General features: G+C 36.8%; 2 protein-coding genes across 4 annotated transcripts in view; one reads left to right on the plus strand and one right to left on the minus strand.

Moving 5' to 3' along the window:
• Nucleotides 1-26,707, minus strand: part of Miga (mitoguardin) — a 31,056-nt gene that overhangs the window by 3,193 nt on the left and 1,156 nt on the right. The window lies entirely within an intron of this gene.
• On the plus strand, nt 1,428-25,620 carry uzip (beta-pore-forming protein unzipped). Of its 3 annotated transcripts, XM_017896889.1 has the most exons (6): nt 1,499-1,874; nt 20,654-20,805; nt 21,338-21,533; nt 22,158-22,540; nt 23,447-23,781; nt 24,106-25,620. In XM_017896889.1, exons 3-6 carry the CDS (start codon nt 21,338-21,340, stop codon nt 24,602-24,604), a joined length of 1,413 nt encoding a protein of 470 aa, XP_017752378.1. In that variant the 5' UTR covers nt 1,499-1,874; nt 20,654-20,805; the 3' UTR covers nt 24,605-25,620. The 3 variants fall into 3 exon arrangements, with proteins under 3 accessions (XP_017752377.1, XP_017752378.1, XP_017752376.1); XM_017896888.1 differs by lacking the exons at nt 1,499-1,874; nt 20,654-20,805 and adding an exon at nt 1,428-1,488; XM_017896887.1 differs by lacking the exon at nt 20,654-20,805.

Here is a 26,707-nt window from a genome sequence, read left to right on the forward strand (position 1 = left end):
AATGTCTTGACGGGAAGAAACTTCAGACGAACAGTCGCGACTCTGGTACTTGGCATTCGTACAAGAGGCAAAGGTAAGTTCAACGACTGATTTTGCAACGGCAGAAGATTTACAAATGAGAGACCCTGTTGGCCGGCGTGTCAGCCAGTCAGCAAAGAGTAAAGGGTTGAGAGCACCTACTTAACGTTGTCACACAGTCGCAGGATTTAAATTCCGAGTCGGTGACGACATTCTCCGTATTCAACGTTTTATCACTCATAAATCGGTGCATATACATGAAATTTGTCGCGGGACGGAAACTGAACCCGCGCCATATTAATTAAGGATATGTATATCTTAAAGGTGCATTCATTATTTTTAGTGTGCTGCAAGAATACATGAATCTATGTTAATATCTGTATATAAAGTTCATTATATACTGAGATGAGAATAAATAAATCTATTAATCTATAAAACTATTTGGGACAAAAAGAAGAATTAATAAATCCGTTCTTTTCTTCGACTAGAAGAAGGATTTCATTTTTATTGAAATTTATTTTAATTCCTATAGCTGCAGAGAAGGTAATATATATAGAGAAAAAATATATGTAATAGAAGGGAGGTAAAGTTGGGGTGTTTTCCAGTGACGTATCTATACAACTATAAATTTGATTCACTGATGGGAATTGCATAACTTTTGTTGTTAAAAATGGAATTTGTTATTGAAAAGTATGAAATTTGTTATTATAATTGGCAACATAAATAAAATTATACGTAAAATTAGATATAGTGAACATTTTGTGAACATTCTTAACATATACAGGTTGTTATTGTTATTTTAATATTAATTTATGCAATTTAAAACATTACTTAGAAAGACATTAATGGTAATATTGAACAGTAATTTGTTTTCCATACCAATCTTTAGCATAACATAACCCGCTAACTTAAAGATTTTTTTGTGATAAATATTTTTAATTACTTATTTGCTGTTTTAAATTTTCAATTAATTCTTAATTCTTAATTCTTAAAATCCAAATTACAAAAACTCATGTAAGTCATGCAGTTGTACAATTAAATCAAAGTATTTAACAGAAAATTTATATGCTAAAAGGAAGATAACCTACAAAGTACAACAAACCATATCATTCAGGTTCGCGGTAAGCGTAAGTATCCTTTATTTAGGATAGGGAGAGATTCCGTGCGAATTTTAGACGTAGAGAGGCTTTCATGTGACTGACTACCCCTTGAGGATTCTTGCATCCTCCATTAAAGAAAAGATACACCCTAAAGAATCCAGCACTGCGATGCTACCGGATGGTTGGCGTCAATAATACCAAAGTGACGTAATCTTTCTCGAGGTTCGTTATTGGAGGATGTGTCATCCAATGGGGAGGGGTCGATACGGCAGCTGGGAGGCGCGCGCGGTCTCAAAGTGTGCTCTAGGCACGCGTTGCGGCATCGCGGTTCGGCGCGCTAGTAGTGTGCTGCTGGAATCATCACGACGAGGTAGGTTTGAGAGAGCAATACGAAGAAAGAAGGGAGAACACGCGAAAGCAACACGAGAGAGACGAAGATCGAGTTAGATAGAGGTAGTGAGACGCACAGAGAAAGAAGGGGGAGGGTGGGACACACTGTGAGTCCTCGCGCTGGCGTCAGTTATTCGGCTTGCCACTTGCTTGGCGGATGTAGTGTGCTTACATACTTTCCGACGTTTGCTACGGCGGGCCGTTGACACGCGAAATTTTTAAACGTATTCAAAAAAATATTTCACAACGTACGATCTGTTACGCGATACAGAATAAAACTCTGGACATCTAGTGCCATATCGCGTAATACCCGTCCCCTTGATGCCATTTGGACGCTCGCATTATTTGGATTAAGATAATGCAATAGTAAGTACGACTGTTTCCTTCCTCTACGATTATTGAACGCAATCGGGTTTCGTTGAGAAACACGACACTGTATCACCATTGTAAGGAATCTTGACTTTTTTTCACTGAATATAATCGTTATATTTATTATATTATTATATTATTTTAATTATCATTTCATGTAAAGCCTACATTCGTAATATTGTTGCGAATTCGATAATTTACATTAGAGTTTCATAAATGTGTTATACATCTGACAAAATATTTCCTAATCAGAGAAATAAACTCATGATAATGTATAAAAGAATAGAATGATAATGTATAAGAATATTTCAATTTTTGATTAGGGAGTTAATCGATGTGGTCGAACCGGTAGTAGAGGAAATTGTGAACTTATAGATTTCAAATTATTGCATGATTTTGAGCAGAATTGGCGATACTGTGAAAACATCCAAGGATATTATAACGCTTTGGGGTCTCTAAAAAGGAAAAAAGTATCTATTCCAGTAATTGTTTTAGAGCAGGTATATCTTCGGTATAGGTCAAGTTCAGGGGTCAATACCTTGTACTCGTTGAATCTCGAATAAAAGTGAATGCCGTAAATGTAGCAATAGCATCGTGTACCGGCAGATCGATGAAGGTGCCTGGTGCGCTGGTGAACTTGGAAATTTCCCTAGCACACGCGCACTTTCTGCACTCATGATATTTGCGTATCCGTTATATACATCTTACCCATGCACGAGCTTCTATTAAATCTTAAAGTACAACAGGCGATATTATGATGCCTCGAACGGGATACACAGGGAAATTTGATGAGTGATGCACTGTAATAGAGGCATATTGTGTGCAAAATCTAAGAAATCTTGGGCCGTAACTTCCTTATATCTTGACACCATACAAGATAATGAGAATTCAGGTGCATTTCTTTGAAGAACCAAAAATACAGTGAAATTGGAATCGATTAAATGTGACAGAAATTAAGGAATTTAAATATTGGTTTAAAAAATAAAAATGTAAAAGTAATTGTTCGATATTTTTACAATTTACAGATGCTGTTAGTGTTTTATAATGACGTCCAATTGTAAACAAAGTTGAAGAACCATAGAATTACAAGCAAAATTGTTATTTCACAATTCAACGTGAATTACTTTTAACAATGGTGGTTAAATGTTTTCGATTCGTGTAGTTTACACGAATTTCTTTTATTTTAACATTCATGCATCACCTTTCACCGTGAATAATAGATAATAATGCGCGATATGCAAACTTATAAACGAGGATAATACATATGTACAATTGAATGATACGTATGCTCGATTATTTAATAAAAATGCACATTGTCAAATATTGAAATTTGTGCAACTATAAGGTGTAAGATGCATCCAATGGATAACACTCTAATAATATTAACATGCTAACGATTTATTTCCGTTTTATCAACAAATGCTACTGTATCGTTCAACATTATAGTAACTGAAAATGAAACATTATACAAAGAGATATATTTATCTAATTTATTATTTTTATACGTAAATAGTCAATTAACATAATAATTAATATAAATATTAATAGTTATTCAACCAATTGTCCAAATTTATCTGAAAATTCTCTTGAATGTTTTAAATTTCTCGCCATATGGAAATATGTTAAACCTTTGCCAAAGCAGCAACTGGGAACACTGTAAAAATAGGAATATTATAAATAAATAAACTGGTATTCGAAAAAAATTTCATTACAATAGAAAAATCTGATGAAATGAAACACAAACTGATGCTCCAACGGGGCGACCTACTTACACAGCTCCACCACTACAATACAAAATATTTTCTGTGCTATCGATTTTTCATGTTCTTTCAATACCATATTCCATGTAAACAAATTATTTGAGAAGGAAGATCAGAGAAGAAAAACGAATGACCAAGCTAAGGGTCATTAAGAAATTAATTAGGTCGTTACAGCTATGAGCAATCATATAGATATAAAAATATCCCGTTTTGCAAGTTCAGTACAAACACGATTAAAGAATGAATAAATAAACAAATAAGAGAAGGACAGCAAGAGAAGAAACGTTAAAAAATTGATCAGCCGAGGAACCGTATGTAATTGTATCAGATTGTTAAAATTTTACATATGGGTTCTTTTGAAATTTAAAATAAAAGAATTAAGAACAAAATAAAAAGGAAGAAGGTCCGCCGGATTGGAAATTATTAATAACTGGGTGGGGCTATTAAAAATCGATCAGCTGAATAGCCAACTATGCAAGATGCCCGCATCACATGCTAATGCAAAACATACAATACGAGTTGTCGATAGGTGAAGATGAAAATTGTACTATAGACGTATAACAAGATACATGATATGATCGTGTCAGTTATTAAGTAATAGTGGATCCCCTGTCGAGGATGCTTCGACCCTGATGAGGCTAATAAAAGTGACATCATTATCGCTCACCGCAACGAGCTTTTAACCTACGTGGCTCGCTCTGATTTTCATAATCTGGTTCACATCATCGTGGATGCTCTACCCCATTAGTCGTTGCCTTTTCAGTTAGTGCCGGCTTATACAGTGTGAGAAAGTATGAAGTGCACGTGTAACGTTGTCACCGAAATTTTTTTCTTAGTTGATACCTAAACAGTGGAAAGAAGTATCACTTTATGTGGAAGTAGTATTAATATTCTTATTATCGTTGTACAAGGTAAGCAGTTCGAGAGACTGTGGGACAGCAAGAGGGTAAAAGGTGTATCCCCCACTTAGGCTTTTGCCTTCGTAAAGTAGACCGACGAAGGTCATACTATACGGCTACGAGCCACGTCAGCTTTAAAGATCTTCTGTATCTCGATAAACTCGAGGTCCAACGCCTGATGCCTTTGCTCTTCTTCGCGCCACGCTCAAAACTGTTCGCACTGGGAATCCCCGTTTGTGTTCCTTTCCTTCTTTTCTCGAATCGGGATACCAAAGTGTTTCCTACGAGGTACATCGAAGTTTCTATCGTTCGAAATGAACAATGATCATTTTATATCCTTTTAGATTATTCTCATGTAAATGTTTCAAAATACAGAATATTGTCAATAATATATAAAAAATGTAAATATATTCTCCTTAGTTCAAGCTAAATTTCATTTTAATTCTCCGAAATTTTGCTATTTTCTTTAATTACGATTTTGTATTTCGCGCCTTTCGTAAGAAGATTCTCGGATAGATTCTCAGGGTATCTCACTCTCTGCGATATTTCACTTCCTGAAAATTAACCAAATCATGAATCGCTGATTTTATTCTAGAATTCTGCTTCTCACGATCCTTGAACTATTTTTAATTCGGACTTTTCCAAGCTTTTGCATTTTCTCGCATTGTTTGTGAAAGAATTCCTTAGAAATAGATCGCAGGATATTCCTAACCTAAAAATTTTAAACTCATAAATCATCGAACGTCTCATTCACTCTACTACCTATGATTCTCTTACAGAATTTTTCCATTACATCTCTTGCTTTCTTCTTCGAATTCCATTCGAATAACGCGAGTTCCCTCGTTGGTCAAGCTCGCGATTCAACCCGTTTGAATCTATTGAACGTCATCACGGTATTAGACATCTCTCGTGGGCGTGCGGCGAACTTCGGGTGGAATCGTTTCGAGCGCGGAACGAGTCGAAATTCGAATACTTGGAAACGTGGTGCAGTGGAAAATGACATAAGATCGGCGTGTAAATATCTATAATGCGGTAGTGACGTAATTATTCATAGAGAGGTATCGACGACGGCCGCAGAGCCCTTGTTCATTGTACCTCTAATTTCACGTTGAAGAATTATCGTTCGATCAAAGTTGATTTAAAATCTCGAAATCGTGAGAAACACCGCTGTGAAAGGAATAGACGTTTCAACAGACTGTACCATATCGAATCGTCTAGCGGTTTTGTTTTTAAGCGGTTATTCTTCTCAACGGGTCTTTCTGACGTTAGTCGTGATGAATCATTGGTCAATTGAAAGTGCGAGGTGATTTTGTGAATACGTTACGAATCGACTTTAACCTTCATTTGGTACTTTGGCTTTTCCCCCAAAATTATATTAACTGATATTTTTCTTTCTTTTCTTATTTAATATGTATATTAATGAAAAGAGATTCATGGTAATGTATAAGAGAAACACATGTGGAAATCTCTGAGTGATTTTAGTTCGATGTTAAGGGTTAATAGTTTGATGAGTTTTCTGAAAGTAATGGCGGGAGATTTAACTGTCACGATGCCAATTCTCTTTTTCATAGAAATATTTGTATTGTATATTTCATAGGATAGAAACGGAAGACTATTTTCGCATTATGGTTTCTCTCTTTTTTCGTATAGCTTCGAGTATACATTTCGTAGGGTGGAAATAGAAGACTTAATTGTCACACTATGGCTTCCGGATGTTCTTTTAGTTTTACTTTAAACGGTTATTGAGGTAGGTTTCAGAGTAAGGTAGCTCCGTATATTACGAACAAATCAAAATTATTCATTATTTAAAGTTCATAACAAATAACAAATAAATCGAATACGTCGAATAAATCGAATACGTCGAATAAATCGAAATCGTTATTTTTCATTTATTATTCATTATTTATATAAAACTCCGACTAACGCCAGTCATTGATAAATTTTTGATACCTTCAAAAGACAATGCAATATTGCGTTTCTTCTGTAACGTTATATCTTGGTCAATTTCATTACTTTGTTCTTATCTAAAAAAAAAAAAAACGTTAAGAAAAAATAGAAATTTTTTTTAGAGATGTATTATTATCTATGTACACTATAATACGGTAGAAATTTAGTTTATTATCTTCAATTTGTCGGAAATATCGTTGCCTCGAGATAAAACACATTAGACACTCGATACATCGCGGGTTCAACGAGAGGGAGACGGCGAAACAGTGTTAAAGCAAGTTCGTGGAAATCGAGCGTTAGAAACCGGCGGGGTTCGCTCAACGAGTTCAAGGAGCACGATTTCAATCTCTTGGATCGAGATTGAAGTGGAGGATCCATTGAATTGGATCTGAAGGACTCGAGGATTGCCTCTAAATCGGACTGAATAAACCATCCTGAAATTAAATACAAAGCTTCATACATAATCGATTATTCAGGCGGATTTGCATGAAAAAAGAAAAAAGTTAATGAACGTGGAATTCATTGAATTGAATTAACCGCCAATTTAGAACACCATGATGAAAGATTATCTTAACTTCATACATATAAAAGGTACATGGATTCTGAATAAAAATGAATAGAAAATACTACAAAGAGATAGAAACGAATAATAAATGGCGAGGAAAGTGCCGGAGACATTTCAAACGAAAGACGATTAAAAGTATAATTTCGTATACTTCTAACATGGTTTTCCAAGTGGTATTAAACGTTCACAACATTGAGAAGGGGTCTTGCTAGCCGTAAACTGGTGGTTCAATTTTCAATGCACTCACGAGCAATCGAGCGACGGAAATGAGTTTAACAATGACTGTAGAGAGACGATCCGGTTGCATAGGTGCCCTTGACAGTGATAAATAGATACTGCAGCCGCCCGTTGCCTTGTCGCTAGGATATTCATATGGAAACGAGGAACTTCGCGGAGCAGTTCGTTTCTGCGACCGGTTTCATTATTTTGCAATCTGTTAACGTAATGCAATCGCATTTAAAAATCCTCGTCTTGGCACTTTTATCGTTCCACGCTGACCAAGTTGTCGCATTAGCATAGTAATAACTATAAAATCGCAAATAACAAATCATTAATTCCGCTTGTGCGTTTGGACTGGCTCCGTATGGGCGACAATACTGCTTGCTTCATCGATTTGGTAATTTTCAATGGAGGACAGAGATGGGTATCAGCAGTGGCGAGAGAAATTTCACAAATAGAAATGGTGATCGTCGAAGTTCGTTTAACGAGCGTTTACAGGTCAAGGAAGCTACAATTCGTGGAATCGGTATTGCAAGAGCAATAACAAGACGACCTTAAGCAGTTAGCATTTTACAACTTGTTCCGCGATGTCGAGAGCCAGATTGTCAACGTTAAAATATTTTCAGCGCGTGACGTAATTGCACAACGAAAAAAAGGTTTCAGAAGTTATGTTCGTATCTACGTGCTAAAGGTTCTGAAAAAAACCGGTATCACTGGTTGTCATATACCTTGCGTCTCCTTCTTGTTGATGCACGATCGTTAGATACATTTACATACATCATCGATCAATGATTCGTACTTGGAGCAAACTTTGTTTTTCTCCGTTCCGTGGCACAGTATATAGCAGTTGTAGGTGCTCGAAATCGAATGATCGAATAATGCACACCCTCCCATGAATTTCAACTGGAGGAGCTGACGCATTCGTGGCACGCAATGAATCACGTTTCCCTGGAGCGTTATTATCGATTGTCCGGTAGCAGGAAGTGCTCATCGGGGTCAATTTCGGAAATTTATTTCTGATGTCTTAAACGAGTCGATGATTATTCGTCGAACCGACGATGATATCGATAAACGTACGAATCGCGATGAAGTTTCCCGCTATTTCTATTCGATGTTATCCGATACTCGTGTAATTGGATTTGGTTAGGAAACATTGTAATATAATTCCATGTTCTTTTATTAGGGAATCCGTTTTGATATCTTCTTATAGTACCTATGCAGAGTATTTCCATCGCGAAAACCATAAATGAAGCGTATTCCGTATTTTTTACCTTTTTATGAAGCTTTAAACGTCTAATGTCTGTATAACTCTTTTCCTTGGGTTCGCGGAATATAGCAGTAAAATTTGAATACCAAAATCTAGGATAGCCTCTATAAAAGAAGATTAAAATATTAATCATTCTTAAATAGAATTTTAAACATGTACTTCTTCAATCGGAGAACTGGAAATTAGCTGTGGAATCGCTCTTAGTCGAATCAATTTTGATTCTTGGATTTAATATCGTGCTGATGTAAGCATAATGGTATTCCGAATGTAAACATGATAACAGCTTAAAAGCTAACTGTTTAGACATTCCGATTAAAATCCACAGCCTTCTATTAATCCGTACTCGAATAAGCGTTTTAAGGCAGCCTTAAGGCGATTTTTCATTTAACTCACTAGCGCCACCATGGTCCGTATGTGCAATAAATATATCGTAAATATCGTATATAGCATTGAATTATTTTCTAACTTCACCAACATAAGCTTGAAATTTTCTTCTTACACAAATTGTTCGGCTGTACAGCCATACTCGTGAAAGAATTAGACCGTCAATGCAATCTAAACACTTTGACTCCACTAACTCGATATTATCCTCGTTTCTACAGGACTCATTACACAATATACATCAGTCGTGAAAACAAAAGTGTCGAATCAACAAGCTGTGCAGTTCTTTGTTCTATTGTGCACGACTCGTGACGCCAGCAGGGTGTACACCCGAGGTCTCTTCATGACGTTTGTTTTGTACCAGGCAGAATTTACTTCTTCCTCGTCATTACCACAGTCTGAAGGACTTGTCCCAGCTTTTTCTTTCATTATTTCTTTCCTTCATTTCTCACACCCGTGTCATTGCAGCGGAGTACGAAGGAGGAGGGATACTATGCGTGTGTGCACGTGGCTAAGAAGCAAATCCACGTAAAGAAGTGCTCTTGACTCCGGCGTGGATTGCCACGCGGGGGTGTTATCATGGTAACGTTGATAGCATGACCGTGGAAAGTCGATACCTTCCTCATTTGGTATTCCAAGGCAAGGACATGCCCTATCTACCGTTCCGGCATACCAAGCGCGACCCCTGTTTACTCTTCTCGTTTTCGGTAGTAGGTGTATGACAATCAGCATGCTATATACACGATATATGCGCTCGCATTATGGTACAGGAAGTGCGTTATCAAATAACGCAACGGTGCAATTGCAATAAGTAGCAGCAGCCGTTAACGCGTTCGTTGTCGGAAAATTTCAGCAATTTTTCTATCAGACGACAGAACGATTTTCTCACGCGAAGAAATTATTTAATCTACAGGGGGGATTATATAAATTCGAGAGGCGGTCACGCGTTTCACGGCACCAGGCGTTTGTGAACTATACCGCGGCGCGAAATCGAGGCTAAGTTCGTTTGGTGCACGGAACGACCGTGCTAATTCGATGAAGATCAATCCGATTATCATTTTACTCGAACTTGGAACCAGTTAGGAAATTGGAGCGATTCACGACACGCAAACTTGGACGCGATGTTGCACATATGATGTTGATGATGATGGGCGTTCAGTGAGAACATGCTTATGCAGTTAGGACTCTTCGCGTTTCTATGTCGAGCTGGACTCATTTCGTGTGTTTCATGTTTTTGACTGTGAATCAGTTGGGTCAGAACGTCGAATATTATTTGGACCGCAAAGGGTTAATATAATTCTTTTTCTTGCCTCTTACAGTCAATCTTTGTTTTTCTTTCTCCTTTCTTAAATATTTCGTCATTTATTTTTCGTTCCTGATACCGTCAAGTATCTTTTAACATCAAGACGTATGTAGTGTAGTGTGAACGTGCTCGAAAAATACTGATACGACTATCAGATAAGTCCTCGTACATGAAACATCTGAGGGTTGTTTTAGACGTTCTCAGACCAGACGTTTACATTCTTATCAAACTGAACAAACATCAGAACGATGCTGCATCCTGGAAAATACTGGAAATATCTCGCGTTAATCGTATCGGTTTTCGCGTTGATGCAGGGGACGATAATCTATTTATCAGTGCATATGTTCCCTCCAGACTGGTCCCTTTCATGCGCAATCGACCAATGCTCGCTCCTTTTACGATACGAAAGGTTTCAAGTGTCCACCTTTACCAGCCTTTAAAACTCGACCTTCGATACACGAATCGTGTTCGTTCGCGATACAGAAGATTCTGAAGTACCTGGATGATCTATAAAATGTCCTAGAAAAAAAAAAAAAAAGAAAAATGATAGGAAGCTTGAAACATTTTTGGAATATTTGCCATTTAGCGATCTCCGATCTCTTCTTTAAAATTGAAACGCGATGGAAGTTCCATTGTTCGAAGATAGTAGATACTATCGCGGTAATAATGAACTCTGAATGATGTCACCAGTAGACATATGATACTAATCGGTTGAAACATAAGTTATCGTAGGTAATGGGTAGTTTTAAATAGAGAACAAACGAACATAATGATATACAATGACCAAGTGACATCATGAAATACCAAAAAATCGTACAATTCCCACAAACTCGTAGGAACGCTTTCGATGGAGCATGAAACGAAAGAGTGATTCACAGGCAAGGGAATGGCCGGACTTTCTCTAAAATTACTAGCTCTAGAAGGATCGAAGGTATTCTAGAGTTAATTCAGCGTGAAAGTCAATTATCTAATTTCATCGGTAACGTTTCACCACGAATGCATCAGCGTATCGCGTGATTTTCGTGTTTCTTTTCTGATGCGTATCATCGGGGGAAAGGTTTCTTTAATTGGTGTGGTATTTAGCGGTTGACGATCGTGGAGGATCGGGTGGTAAGATTACCTTCGAATTGGGGATAATCGGGGGGTAATTTTTCGGTTGTTTCGTCGAGGCGGGAATAATGTTTCGCGTCAGAAAGGTCGATGACCCCTTTAGGTATGGTCTCGGCGAGAAGATCGTATCTCTTCGTCTCGTTACACGTTTTAGAAAGTAGCGTTCGTTGGACAAAATACTTAGCTGTGGATGAAGTTGTGCTTTATTTGAGCGATAGTTCGTGCATAATATTCATTTTCGTATCGCGATGAAATGTGATGTCGAGAGAATACAAACTTAATGTCGCAACTATCAAACGCGTGATTTTGTTTTTGTAGTTACTAGAAAAGTGTAACTCTTTTTGGTAAAATATTGATTTTCATTCGGATAAAAACGTAGATACGTATAATCACGTTTTCCATCATACCACTTCAATTATTATCATTTGTGTACGGTATGATAATTACAGATCGGTAACTCTAGTGTTAATTGCTACTTGTGTGTAGCACGAGTGCTAGATAAGATTTGCACGATTACGGGAAGAAACTTTTCTAAAAAGAATACAAAGGTTTCTATAAACTGACTGTACTACATATTCTCAAATTACATTTTCAAGAAAAACTACTCCAGACGTCATAAAGTATCTTGTAGCTAGTTACATAAAGGACGTACTTGTCATAACGTTACGTCGATTGACCCCCACAAATTATTAATTGTTTAAAAATAGAAACATTCTCTCAAATACGACATTAACATACACATGATCATCAGCCTACTCGCATTGCTCTTTCAGGATGAAATTATTACATGTACGGTACATTAGAAGGATCATAAACCTTCACCAGATTTATTTACCTAAACGCTTCGATTTACTGATTTATATTCTTGCTTTATTTCTTTACACGTTTAATACATTTGTTTATGTTCTCATTTCGTTTATTTATCTTTTCAATTTATGTAATATTAAATTCATCGTGGTGGATCAAATGATCGTTTGTTTCTAAACTTTCGATTAAAAATTCTTAAAAAGTCTGCTTAAATTAAAATTAAGAAAAAAAAGAAAAAGAAATTTTTTTCAACGTTGCCTATAAGTTTTAGATTTAATTTTATTAATTTTTCATTATGTAATATACATTTTGATGCATCCTCATGATTAATACATATATATATATTCTTTTTCTTAAATAAATACCTAAATTATTTTTTCTAAGAAATCACTTTTGTAACCCTAATGGTAATCCTATTTTTCGTTTTGCGTAATGTGAACCTCGCATAACGCAATTTTTATAACGTGACATTTTTCCGGGACTCAATATCCGCGTTATACAAGGGTCAACTGTACATATTATAAATAATCGATTAATTTAGCATTAACCACCCTTTCTCTTGTCTTTCGTACGCAGCGACCAGAAACTCATCGCGAACCCACGTGTATCACACATGGTGTATTCTTTACACGATGATCATGTATATGCCGACCAATGATATTATAAAACATTTTATAACGACATGTCTGCTCTTACGCAGCGTATTCAACGACAAGAAACACGTGAAAACCTAGAATCTTCATCGAGAATACGATATATGCATGTACGTTATATATACGACAAAGATCAGTATGCAACCGCGTATATACACCTAATGACACGTACCACTATTATATCATCACGAAGAACGCCTTGAATTTCGTGCAGGCCCGCAGAGATAATCACAGTCCTACTATCGCTCTGTCGTCTCCACTTCTCGTCTCTGGCGTTTATGTATACCTTCTGCTACGCGGCGCTCTCAATTAAATAAACTTGCCAGCATGCTTGGCTCATATAAAAGTTCCATGCAGTTAAGGTCAGTAGGTCGGCGTCGTATCAAATGAAATATACGAATCCAGTCTGACCGAATTGCACGAAGGACGAGTCGCGTTAATAATGCATGCGGCACACATAGTGCACACCATTTCTCTGTTTCTCCTTCTCGCTCCCTTTTGCCTGTAAATCTTGTCAATCGTGCACCTTGACGGAGTCATCATCCGTGACTAGGGTGCATAGTTCTCTCCCTACTCTTCGTCTTTCTCTTCTCTATTACGTTTGCTCAACTCGCAGCTTTCGATCCCTTTGATGTACCGCGGTTTGATATCGAATCGCGTGGCCGCAACCAATCTATCTGGACAGAAGCCGCAACGAGAGAAGTCCCTTCTTTTTCCCCCTCCCTTTCTATCTGTCGTTTTCTCTCTGGTGTCAATCGATGTTCATTTTCATGGCCACTTTGAGGAAAATTTCATTTCGAACTGTACTGCCGGGTCGAGGATGCAGAATGTTTCTTTTTCGTGATCAAAGGAATAATAAATGGAACGAGACGCCTTTTGAATATAGAACGGACAAAGATCGAACTATGCAATCCGATACGATTAACGATGAAAATTTATCCGTAACGACTTTCAATATATAACCTAGACACGATAAGTAATCGTTGTGCTTTCCCGAGAAAAATAAGGAACGTCGACGGTATACGTTATCGGAATTAAAAGTTATCGATTACTTCAAAATGTACTCGTACTTTCCAGGGTTTGCAAGAATTACATTTGGAGTAACGCAAAGAAATAGAAAATAAGGGCGAATTTCTACTCAGAGATTTATTTACCGTTCCAAACAGAGGCACACGAGTCTTCATTTTTTGGGAACTTATAATCGAAATTACAAATTTTTCATTTAAATGCAATGAGAACAATTTCACTTCCTTAAGAACGTATAATAGAAAGGAAACGCGTGCAATTTGTTAATACGAATAAAAAAAGAACGAGATTAAATCGGCAATTCGGGTTTCCTCGGACCGAAACGGAAGCCGGGATATGATGTAACCGGAATTCCACGGTGACCGTGATCCGCATGGAAGAAGAATTCTCGACATGGACGTGGAACGCGGTAAATGGACGAAAAAGGGAACGTAAGAAGACACGGAGAGATCACGGGGATGCTCGAGTCGTAATAACGAGCGTACGCCGCGTACAACGGAGACAGATGGAATCCAAGTCATTGATATGAGTTTCCGCACTTTCGAACGGAAGGAAAAAGGAACGGCTAAAACAGATACGGTTGTGTCGAGGCTCTTTAATTCGTGTCCGAGACATTATCGCCTGGCGCTTCGCGTATCGGGAGAAACCGGTTGCAAGCTAACGTCCAGGAACTTGTTGACAGGCCACCTACTACGTGCACACCACCTCTTTATCCTATTATTTTCGGTCGAACGATAATAAACTCGCCCAACGTGGTATCTCAAACCTTCTAATGTCATGGACAAGTGTCTCGTAGCTTCTGATCCGATTTGATCCTCGTTATGACGAAATGTTCTTTTAAGTACCTCTTCGGGTACCCTATACTAGATATCTTATCTAAAAGATATATTCTTGAAATATTAAACATCTTCGAGCATTACCTGGATTTCAGGTATATGTTTTAGGAACCACTGGTGTCATGGATATTCAGGCACCTCCTTTTTTATTTTTATTTTTTTACAAATCAGGTATCTGTTTGAATACTTCGGATAATTCTGTAATCTAGATATCTGTAAAAGTAGTTTTCGAGTATTGATTAGGTACTTTTGGAGCACCATGCACTATATCTACAGATATCTTGTTGAGTTACACATAGGTATCTCTTTAGGTACCTTTGATACTTAACATACTTTTGAGTGTTTATAAATATCATTTTGATTATCCTTGAATAGCGATCCAAATTTTTGATACATAAATACTTTAATAGATACGTAGAAACATAATCGGATATTTGTAGTTTATCTTTCTCGTTTCTCATTCTTTTACCCAGCTGGAACAGCTCGGGTAACCCGCTTAATGCATCTTCTATTAAATCGCATTTATGTAGGACGTACTTCCATTTCGGAATATAAATGGAGATGCAGCTAGAGATTCGACAGGAGATACCTCGTTTTCGAGGCTAATTAAATCACCAACGACTGGTCGTTCGATAAAATAGCTTGGCTAATCGAGCAACTGGAAATAGAACGTCGGAAAATTCTCACAGCTGATCCATAATGTATCAAAACATAAGAATTCAAGCTAACATTAATCTAACACCGTGTGACTAATCTTACTGTAACTTATACTTACAGATTTACCTCTGTTACCCTCGGAAACCTGTCGCGTGGTAATCCTAACCTTTTGCACTCGAGGGGTGATTCTCAGTCGCCACTTAACAAAGATCGCGAAAGATTAATAACGATAAAAAAGCGTTGCAAAACCTAATATCCAAATACATCCTGCGAGCACGTCAATTTGGTATATTCAATTTGTAGGAAAAAAAATTCTCTCTGGAACCGAGAGGAATTCTCGTTTTGGTTCGGAGACAAACAGGGCGGGGATTTTATTGCCAGTCGTTCAACGTGCTCAACCGACCATTACCGGATCTAGCGTTCCACGTAGAACGCACAATGCATGATACCTCCGGCGAATCGGAGCCTTTTTTCGATCGTTCGATCGCGGTACGAACAATGGCGCCGCATCCGCGGAAATCGTAGACAACAGCGGAAACGTTTTGTTAAACTACGGGTTAACACATTCCCCACCAAGCGTATTTTGATAAATTTTTCCCTTACGTCAATGGTCGGTCGTATTACTTTAAAACGAGTAATGAAACACGAAATTGAATTATGTTATCGAGTGACGTAAAGAATTTGATGTGTTACGTATTTATTTGATTATTGATCATTATCAGCAATAAGGTTCAAACGTAAAGATCAATGGTGGTCAACAGAGTGACCATCATAGTAGTATTAAATGACGTATTATATATATAGTATCTTAATTAAATATATATATAAATTAAAAAACATATGCGGTTTTTAACGATTTCGTGTATCGAAGGGTCACGAGTCTGGGATCAATTTAGTAGAATTAGAGAAATTCTAGGGCTAAAGGAAACGAAATTTAATTGTTGAGTGATATAGATAAAAGACTCTTCCTTGAAATTTATTTATATGATTATTTTTCATTGAAATCTTAAAAGGGAAGAGAAATCAATCGTACATTAAATCTAAACTAACAAAAAATTCTTTCTTCTTTTTTCTTTCTTTTTCCAGAAGATCAAAGGTCCCTGGAACGCTTTTAGATTTAATAGCTCGATGCTGAGTAGTTTAACAAATCTCGCGATTCGACAGAAAATTGCATCATTTCGAAAGTTCAATTTCTCAAACGAAATTGATCCCAGGGGTAAATCACAGAATCATATGGGACGGAAAACACAGATGCTCTTTTGTTCCTCTAGCTACAACGTCACGCTTTTGTTCAGCTTTTTACGCAACAGAACAAAGAGCGTCCACCGCTCTTTGTGATCTCAAATCTCTTTTGCTTGCCAAAGTGGATCATGATTTGGAGCTATACCAAAAATCAACAATGTCTTTCTTTTTGCACGTAAACTTACCAACTAACTTTTAACGTTTATTATCGTCGAAGCTAATTTAACCCTTTCGCTTCGAAGAACATGTACATTATATATGTTCTAGAATGTCTAGCACTGAACCACTCGCTAAAGGTGTATGTGTGTGTATATATATATACGTTTTTATAATAAAGAATGGTCTTTATTTCCACTTGTATGCATTATGCTGCAATTAACGCAGTATATAGTCCCGCAATATTGCGTGATCCCACTATTAGTGTAGGTATGCTTAGGCTATGATTATAGCGGATTTGTCTTCTGACGAATTAATGTTCCGACGAATAAATTTATGAATTATTAGGCTACAGTTACAGTGGATTTTCTAACGGATTAACGTCCTGACGGATAAATTTATGAATCGCCGAGATTATTACGTTACGAATTCGGTAGCACTGCGAATCATAAAATGCGGAATGTTTATTGGACAAACGTAATAGTCGATAATTACGGTGGACGCGTATCATTACACTTCCGCTACGCAGAGGAACAAAGTATGCACAGTGTTCGCATAATCGACCAAATGACGAGTTCATCAAACATTTGAAGAGTAGAATACTCGACCCCGGGGCATTTTCATAAAAACTGATGCATGTGCGAGAACATTACATCGTTGGGAAACGCATCCACTGGAACTGTTGCCTTGTAGATACTCGTTATGTTTTTTGTTTCGCATTAATTTCAGCATTCGGTAAAAGTACAGTACATTTCCTTGGTATGTGCACTATACACTGTATTGCGAAAATGGAACAAACTTTTAATGTATCTTCTTTCAATTATTCGTCCTTCGTAACAGCTAAAATCTAAAGAAGTTTACATACTACGAACTACTCCGTAAATACAGAGATACCAGGGGTACGCGTACCCCACTTCATGAACCCTTTCCTGGGGATAAACGTACATTAAACACTCAAACTACCAACTTGTAACATATACCTAAACATCTGTGATAATTAAACCAGAACAATAAAGGTAAAAACACATATACACCTAATTATATTTCTATCTAAATAAAACTCGATATTAATTTTTCCACTAATGACAAAAACAAAAATTCTTCCCGATAGCAATCAATTTTACCAATAATTCTTATCGACTCGAGCTCTGTTAATTGAAATATCTTGAACAAGATTCGTTATCCGAGGAATACTCGTTTCCTTAAATATTTAATTAATCCTTTATAAATAGAACCGTAGCTGAACTCCCATGATCATGTTCGAACAATTTTTCCTTTTAATATTAAATCACCCATGACGAAGTAACATTGAATATCCTTTAAAAATTCCACAAGATTTACTCTCACATGGGGGAGGGGGGCTCGGTGTTCACGAGTGGTTTTAGAAGGCAGTCAAGCGAAATCCTCAAATGAAAGAGCACGAATCGAACGCAGTGGGGCACGAGCGTTATAAAATAAGTGTATTATCACGTAAACGGATATGCCACGGAACCGTTACAGTAACTTGTATCGAAGATATATACCGGGTACACACCTCGGGAGCTAACTGGCGCGTTCGTGTTTCCCTCCAGTTGAACATCATTTTACGACCGAATTTTTCTTTTTTTTCTTCTTCTTTCTCTTCTTCCTCTTCTTCTCGATATTATCATTTTATGAACCCCGCTAATGATGGCAAAACTGCGGCTTCCGTTACGGCATTGAAATCCTTGTAAACTCGTACGAAATACTTCAATATTATAGGAAGAAGCCTGAACGGCTAATAAAGTTTGCAAGGTTTGAAGATTAATCAGCGGAACCTCTAATTTTTGCGTAATTGGATTTTTCTTAGTTTTATTTCTTGCGCCTGATTGTTATTCAATTCGTCGAGAAGAGTTAAAAGAATCGGATTTGATCCTAGACTGGTTTTGAAAATGAATTTTCTTGCATGCTTAAGGTACATCTCTAATTAGCCAGTATCGCGAGGGGAATTTAGATAGAAACTTTTGAATATTCTGCGAGTTTTTCTCGAATGTTAACTCGACACGTGTAAAAACACGATTACAAGATCGATGCTTTCGAATTTTAATTCTAATCTTATTCCAGGAACTATCACTTTCATCAATTCTAAACAGGCGAAGAATATTTTGCCTTTAGCAGTTTCAAGATTTTGCTCATTAATTTTCATTAATTTTTAATCTTCATCTGATTCTCAAGAAAGTTTCCAGGAAAAAAAAAAGATGAGAACAAGAGATAGAATTACGTAAAATTATACGTCAATTCTCGTTGGACAAAGAAATACATATTTTCAACGAGCTGCACCTGTAAGAATACTAAAGCGTCGAGAATTTATACTAAATTCCAATTCTTCTGCAGCTAAATATTTCGTAGTTTCTAAAAATGTCGACTTCCTTTCCAAGTTCCGTCGACTTTCTCGCGACACGAAACGTGTTAATTGTATAAATGAACCAGAGGTTCTCGAAAGGAATTTCTCAGATAAGAATTTCTTGAAATTCGTTGATAAAAAGGAAAATGGAATTAAAGAAGAAAAAGATAAAGAATTTAAAGGACCAAGCAAAAAAAAAAAGAGAAAACATGGAGTATGAACACGACAATAGCGAGAAATGGTTTTGGGGCGATCGCCAGGGTCTCTCCCGCTGATATTCGCGCATTCGTTTCGTTTCCTTACCACTAACTGAAGCGAAAACACACGAGGCAAGGTAGGAGATCCAGTTATACGCGGGCTGTGTTAAAGATACGCTCTGTAAGCAGAAACATAATCGCAAAGAGGCGAGGTATTACTGTTACAAAAGTTAAGGTCGCTATAAAACACGGCAGAACCGTGGAAAGTTACGTAACATCACATTTAGAAACTGGAGACCTGGCAAATTTTCGAAAACATCATCTTGTTACAATTATTTCTGTCGGGGAAAGTCGTGTCTGCTTTCGTCAAATGTAAAATAGAAACCACGGCTTTTTTTTAAATTACACGTTAATAGATTCCGTTAGAGATATTTTTCATAAAATGGTAAAAATAACAAATGGTCATTAAGAAAAGATTACTCTTACGAAGAACTATCTCTGTTTAGAAAAAGGAAAGATGACGAAGAATTCTTTTGTCAGAGTATTCGCAAACAGAATACGAGATAATTACGACATTCTAACTTGCCATAAAATGGTAAAAGTGGCAAACTATAGTGTATTAGTTCTGCGATAGATTTTATATGTGATTTTCTTATGAGAAAGGAAATGGGAATTCTTTCAACACATTGACAATAGAATGTACAATGTCTTATTTTAAAACGTGAAAATTGATGGTAAAAGCAGAAAAATTGGGTAATTACTATCTCTTACAATTGATGCCACTCAGAAACTTGTACCCCATAATATTTAATTAAGTTTCTCTCTGTGAACACAAATTTTTGTTACAAAGTACACTACCCTGACATTAACTAGGTCTTAAACGAAGCCATCCGTAAAACAGGAACCACTTCACAAAGTATTAACTTATTCAAGCACTATCCAAATAAAATTGAATTACACCGCAATATTATTTCATAAAAAGATTCACGCGAAAGGCAGCCCTAGCTCTAATTCGTTAGTAATATGCACCCATTAAAAAGTTAATGAAGCACACGTTGCTAAATCCATATTTTTCCAGTCGCGATGTAAACTGCACCTTAATGTCTCAGGTTACCACTGAATTAACTTGCTGTATCATATAGTACGGGCTACGATATGACGAGGTCGTAAAATTAGTCGAATATCAAAGTAAACATCAGCGCTAGGGTAAGCGAATTGACAGAAATTGACAGGAGTAGGAATATATAAATATTTGGAATGGATCCTTGACATGATTAGAATCATACGAAGAAATCCTTCATCCAGTGCCAATATATCTTACACGCTATATAAAATTTATACTCACGTTACAATTTCGCTTTCTTGTTCTTCAATTTGTCTTTGTTACAGGTAAAAGCCTTAAGTAGGGGTCTTTCTTAAGACATGGTGGATACATGGCGAAACATCTCGCATTTCATATTGCGCCATTAGAGACTGTCAACGAGATATTTCGCATTTTCTACATATCAGTCAAGAATAGTTATAAAATAGCTGGCTACTAGGTATGATTAGTAATAAAATGTCTGGTCCACTGTTAATTTACCTCGTAGTATATGCAAATAATACGATTTTCCATTTAACTCACTAGCGCCACCTTGGTACATATCTACAATAAATGTGTCGTAATTATCGTACATATCGTTAAATTATTTTCTAATTTTACCGATATATTTTGAAATTGTCTTCTTACTAAAGGTGTCGCATATTGTTTGCACAATATTATTGGCACAAATTTTTCAGCCGTACGCGTAAAAAAGTTAAAAGAAATATTACAAAGTGATAGAGGAATTTTTAATGGAAATTTTATAAACGTTAATTTACGATTTCGTTATATCGTAACCCTACTATAATAATGATCTCGTTAGAACTCGTCCTCTTCATTTACCACATACATGTATATACAACCCCTTCCTGGATTAGAACCTAGTCACATGGACTTTGCAAGCAAGCTCATAGGCCTTTTTATAATTCTTTTTCTTTTCTTCTCTTTTATCTTCTTTTCACACGCAATAATAAAACGATCAAACTGTGCAGATGTCTTGGCAAAGGATCTACGTTACTGTGGGACTGTTTGTCGTTCTGCTGCTGCTGGCGAATGCGGACAACAGCGTGCACATCCTGTCAAAGTACCAATTGATCACCTCGACCACCCTTAACTGGCTTCCACGGGCTCACTATGATCCCTCAAAGGAAATAGTCATCGGTGGTTTCGAGATCGAAGAATCGGAAGGTACGTAGAACTAGAGGGAAAAATGAAATGAAATATGGTCTTCCTCGGTAGTCGACTTCATCAGCAACCTTCATATAAATTTGGTATTTTTTTTTCTTTTTACCAGTACAACTATTAAACTTGTCAAATAAACTAGTCTTATACTAAAAAGAAAAGAAATATAAAGATTTTTTAATATTATTCGACATTTCAATGCCGAAGTCATCAAACGAATCTTTTTCAGGGGAGGGAAAGGTTAAGACAATATCTTTTAACACGCGTTATATCTCGTTTCTAATCGAATATCTCCGCTCGTAAGACGAGCAAGTAAAACTAACTCACAGCGACCGTCATATCCTCAAAACCTCTAACGAAGCTACTAGCCACGTATCACACACACCCGGAAAGCTGGCTCGGTTACGCAGGCTGGCTGGCTCTCGTTAATTTCCCGCGCCGCTAATTGCCGCTAAGCATCATGTCTCGACAGCGTCTCCAAAGTGCCCGTGAATTAACTTTTCTCGCCTCCACCTGGCCAGACGGTTTATCCTTTCCGACAATAGAAATACACAATTGTTTGCACCTCATCCTCCTTCCCGTTAGAAATAAAAATACATAGACGATCTTTTTCTCTCGCTTTTTCCACAGACGACTCGTACAACAATCAAGCGGAGAAATCGGAAAGAAAGAGGCCCCTGTACGTATGCAGGGCGTTGCACACGACCGTCTGGGTGGCTGGCAGTCAGAGGGGTGACGAGCAACGATGCACCGTGACGATTCACGATAACGTGCAGTCATACGATAAATACGAGCTGCTCGAGAATGTGGACAATGCGGCTCGCGTCAACTGGGAGTACTGGGACAAATACAGGTCTACCCCGTTGGGTGCTGTGGCCATGGAGAAGATGTTCGTCGCCCGGCACGCCGCGGAAAATGACAAAAACAAAACCACTACGGGTCTGAGGTACACCCATTATATCGGCACCTTGACTACGCACAACATTCTGGGGAGTATCAGCTACGTCAAAGACGTAAGTAATTGCTCCACGATTCGCATTGTTGACACGAGACCGTGTTCTCCCTTGATACAGATTGCTTGCTAGAGATTATAATGCTTGCATCCGGATTCGTAATGCAAGTCAGACGGGAGGGGATTAAACCGACGGGAAGAAGCACGAGAAAGCGAGGGTGTTCCTTCAGCTGTGAGGTTATGGTTGAGACGCGTTTGGGTTGGTTTTCAATTCGGCCCTCCGCTGAGGAAGGGTGTTCACCACATGTTTTAGGATTTGCGGCGAATTAATGTGGCGGAGAGAATGCAAGTGGAAGAATGTGTCGAGGTGGTTGGAGGTAATCGGAAGTGGTAATCGGCGGAGTTTCAGCTGGGTAGAACCGCACTAGGAATATCCTTGCGTGTGAGGTGATGATGAATGGAGTGATTCCGTTTATTGGATGTGTAATCGATTAACACTTTGGGGAAGAATAACCTTCATTCTGTTAGTCAGGAGTTAACCTGTTAACTGGGGATGATGGATTAACTAGCTGCAAGGTCTAATAATTCATTTTCCCAGTGATCCTTTGCTTTCTGACGTTTTATTATGTTCGTATTAGGTATTACATATTATAATACTTAATACTTCCCATTGCTTGGATTAAAGTTGACCTAACTCCAATGAATTTTTCCTTACAACTAGAAATTTTTAAGTCAGTGACTAGGATGTTGGTCCTGGAAGGATCATTTTTGTAAAAACCAGTGAAAAATGTTTCAACATTGAAGCAAACAAGTAAAAATATTGAATTTTATTTCACTCTGTTACCCAATGAATACAACTTTTATCGAAAAGCTTATTATACCTCGAATTTTTATACTTTTGTCACATACAAGATTATATGTTCGTCATGATGTCGGCAGTTAAGCATTAATCCTTTTCTTTCATCAGGATGGCACTGAAGGGACCGCAAGGCATGGCGATGTTCTCGTTGAGACGGAACCGATCTACTATGATCTAACGAGGGTTAAATTGAATTGGCCTAAAAAGCGCGTGATTAAACGTACACCCCGTGTGCTTGGCGAGGCGACGATCACCAATAATGGACCGGAAGCTGCGAACATGGCGCAAGCTTTCGCCTACACGTACAAGTATTCCATGTACTGGGGTCAAGGTCACGCCATTCTGAAAGGCCTAAACACATCAATTACGCTAACGAACGGCACAGCTTTGCCAAAAATAATGTGGGGCACAAAGGAAACCACTAATCCTACCGACGTGTACACGTAAGTATTATGTTCAGTATGATCCGAAATAAATCAACACATTGTATGTAGGAAGTAAGAAATCTTCTACAACCCTCATAATAAATATTTTCAAATTATTACCTTCATTCGATTCAGAACGTTCGTGGGAAACATTCTTACAGTAATCTACATCTTAAGTCAAGTAAATGTAGCTTCATGATTTCCGGTTGTTCAGTCCTACGTACAATGTGTAAAAAAAAAGAGATTCGTTATTATTATCACTGATTTTTTAAACTTTCGATCAAAGTACGATTATTATAATAGATTATTTTTATATGAATAATTTTGTCATATTTAAAACAGGGTAGAAGTGTACCTCGAACCTGGTACAGGAGTGAACGTTACCCTAAGAGCTAATTACACCGACATGGAAGTACCTTACACTGGAACATTAATTTCCCATTACGAGGATGGAGAGACGAAGTCTCGTGTGATAAACGGTATACGCATGGAGGAGACAATGTTTGATATAAAACCCGAATTTGGATCTATTTATTTCCTCGGCAATTACAGTCTAGTTCCTACGACTACTGTCCCAACGACTACGGAACCAAGCACTACTGCGATTCCGCAGAACGTGAGCAAGGTCACTCGTCACGATCATGATACGGAGAACGAGGATCACGACGAGAACATGATAGTACCGCCGAAGAAATCGGATATGTCCAATATGCAGAGCGATGACGGCGGACCGCTGTCGCTGAAGAATAAGGTAGAAGTGACGCACTCTGGAACTTCTCTACTTAGATTAAATGGAATACTTGTAATTTCGTTAACGTTTATCGTCCATAGAATTACGTGAAAAGATATGATTCTAAGAGATCCTATGTCCTAAGTTGCAATAGTAATATATTCGTAGAAAACAATGTCCAGAGATTACCAAAAAAGTAAAAAAAACAAAAAAAAAATAGCGCAAAAAAAAAATAGATCAACCGAAAATGAGATGTTGCTGTAATATTTCGTACATATAGCGAGTATGGAACGAAATAAAAAGCTCCTTGGTTAAATCGCTGATCGTCAGACCGCGGTGCCAGTGCTGACATAATGCTTGCCTTTCGAAGATAAATAAAAAAAACTTCATATTTAATATATATATATATATATAAAAATATATATATATACACATTTAGGATAGCAAAGATGAAAGAGAAATGGATACCTTAACGATGAGCTAGTCTCACGAAGAATGTTAAGTACAAGCGATCGCAGCCAACATATGGACATGTTAACATTCGTGGATTGTTAGCATTTACTTCTATATTGTTGAATAACTGATGAATGTAAACTACGACATTCCGTCTTTAAACTAATCTCGCTGTGAATCAATTTCCCAGCTAAACTATTTTATGCCTTCGCAAAGTGTACATTCTAGGATCTTCTCTAGAAAAGACTTCGAAAAAGCTTTGAATGAAAAAAAAGGATGGTACCTTTCTTTGAGAATCGTGTTCAAAGAGAATTTAGAATTACGACAGGTATTAATCTCGGGTGACCGGAAATATGACAAGTAAACGAGTGGAAATTGAAAGAAAAATATGGAAGGACAAAGATGCGCGAGTTAATGCAGTTATGATATATATTTTTGAGATTGCAGTATAATTTTAGAAAATTGTAAGATTTATAAAGGTGTAGTGAGTAAGAATACGTAGAGTACAGGTGGATGGGTACGTGTATTTCCAACGCTATTTTAGTATCATTTATCTGACTGATGTAAAGCTTTGAAAGATCCTTAGATAAAGTGAAATGATAGAATTCGCTATGTAATAATGATATTAAAAGAGTTGCACGCTATTTAAGAATGAGCAATGATGTGTAAATTTCTAAGTAATATTAAAACATTAATAACAATTAATATTTCTAATTACTAATAATTTGTTTTAAGTTTAGTAAAGAAAAAAAAATACAAATATTTTGTGTACCCATCTGTCCCATGTAAAGTGATAGGGCTTGCAGATTCCTAGAAAATAATTATTAATGAAAATTGTAATGGCGAAGAAACGCAGTATTTTAATTTGTATAAATATGTTAATAATTGGTAAGGTACGTTTGTTTGATAAGCGAAACGAGAAATATGGACTTATTTAATAATTACATTTTATTTAATTGATTTTACGTTAAAAGTTGGAGAAAGAAAAATGATATTTGTCGTACGTTCGTTGCGTATTTTCGATATTTCCTTAGTATATTTGTATGTATATAATGTAATTTCTATACTCTTATTAGGTGTAATTGTTACAAACTTATTTAATCATTTATAGTTTTTCCTAACAGTGGTAAATAACGTACGAATTATCCATATTTTATTATATTGTAACATTAATAAAAAAAACTAACGCGGAAACATTTAGTTTGGACATGAACAAAATGTTCATAGTTTCTAATAACATTTATCAAAGTAAGCCTAATCACAATATTGTGATATTCAGTGAAAACTTTATGTAGATGTAAAAGAATGTGACATATTCTGTTAAATAATTTGTTAATTATCATAGAAAGCAATAATTTGTTGCGAGATTGGGACATGTGAATTTTAGAATGTTGTGTGATTAAATAAATCAGAAAAAAAGTAGGTAAAAGATAATGCAAGATAGTAATGTTTAATACTGTCAACAATATTTTCTCATTGTGAATAATGTGATGCAATGGATGTGGCCCAAAGTAATTGGATAGTATGTTCTCAAGATAAAAATAATAGAAGAAACAAACGATAATAGTATATCTCTATATTTGGAAAAAAGAAATTGTCGCTTATTTTTAAGTTGCTTCTTCATATTTCTGTATGCCTTCGAGAAAATGTTAATAAAAATTCCAATGTAAAAAAAATTGCATATGATAACAGAACTATTTCTGATTTATTCTCTCTCTCTCTCTCTCTCTCTCTCTCTCTCTCTCTCTCTCTCTCCCTCTC

This window comes from Eufriesea mexicana, unplaced genomic scaffold (genome assembly GCF_001483705.2).
Source record: "Eufriesea mexicana isolate 0111107269 unplaced genomic scaffold, ASM148370v2 scaffold395, whole genome shotgun sequence".
NCBI classification, from domain to species: Eukaryota; Metazoa; Arthropoda; class Insecta; order Hymenoptera; family Apidae; genus Eufriesea; species Eufriesea mexicana.

Bases quoted from the DNA above. Each gene is read 5' to 3' on its own strand.
- uzip (XM_017896888.1), top strand. From the start codon at position 21,338: ATGTCTTGGCAAAGGATCTACGTTACTGTGGGACTGTTTGTCGTTCTG. The intron at 22,541-23,446 runs GTAAGTAATTGC...TTCTTTCATCAG, and splicing joins GTATCAGCTACGTCAAAGAC to GATGGCACTGAAGGGACCGC. The intron at 23,782-24,105 runs GTAAGTATTATG...TATTTAAAACAG, and splicing joins AATCCTACCGACGTGTACAC to GGTAGAAGTGTACCTCGAAC.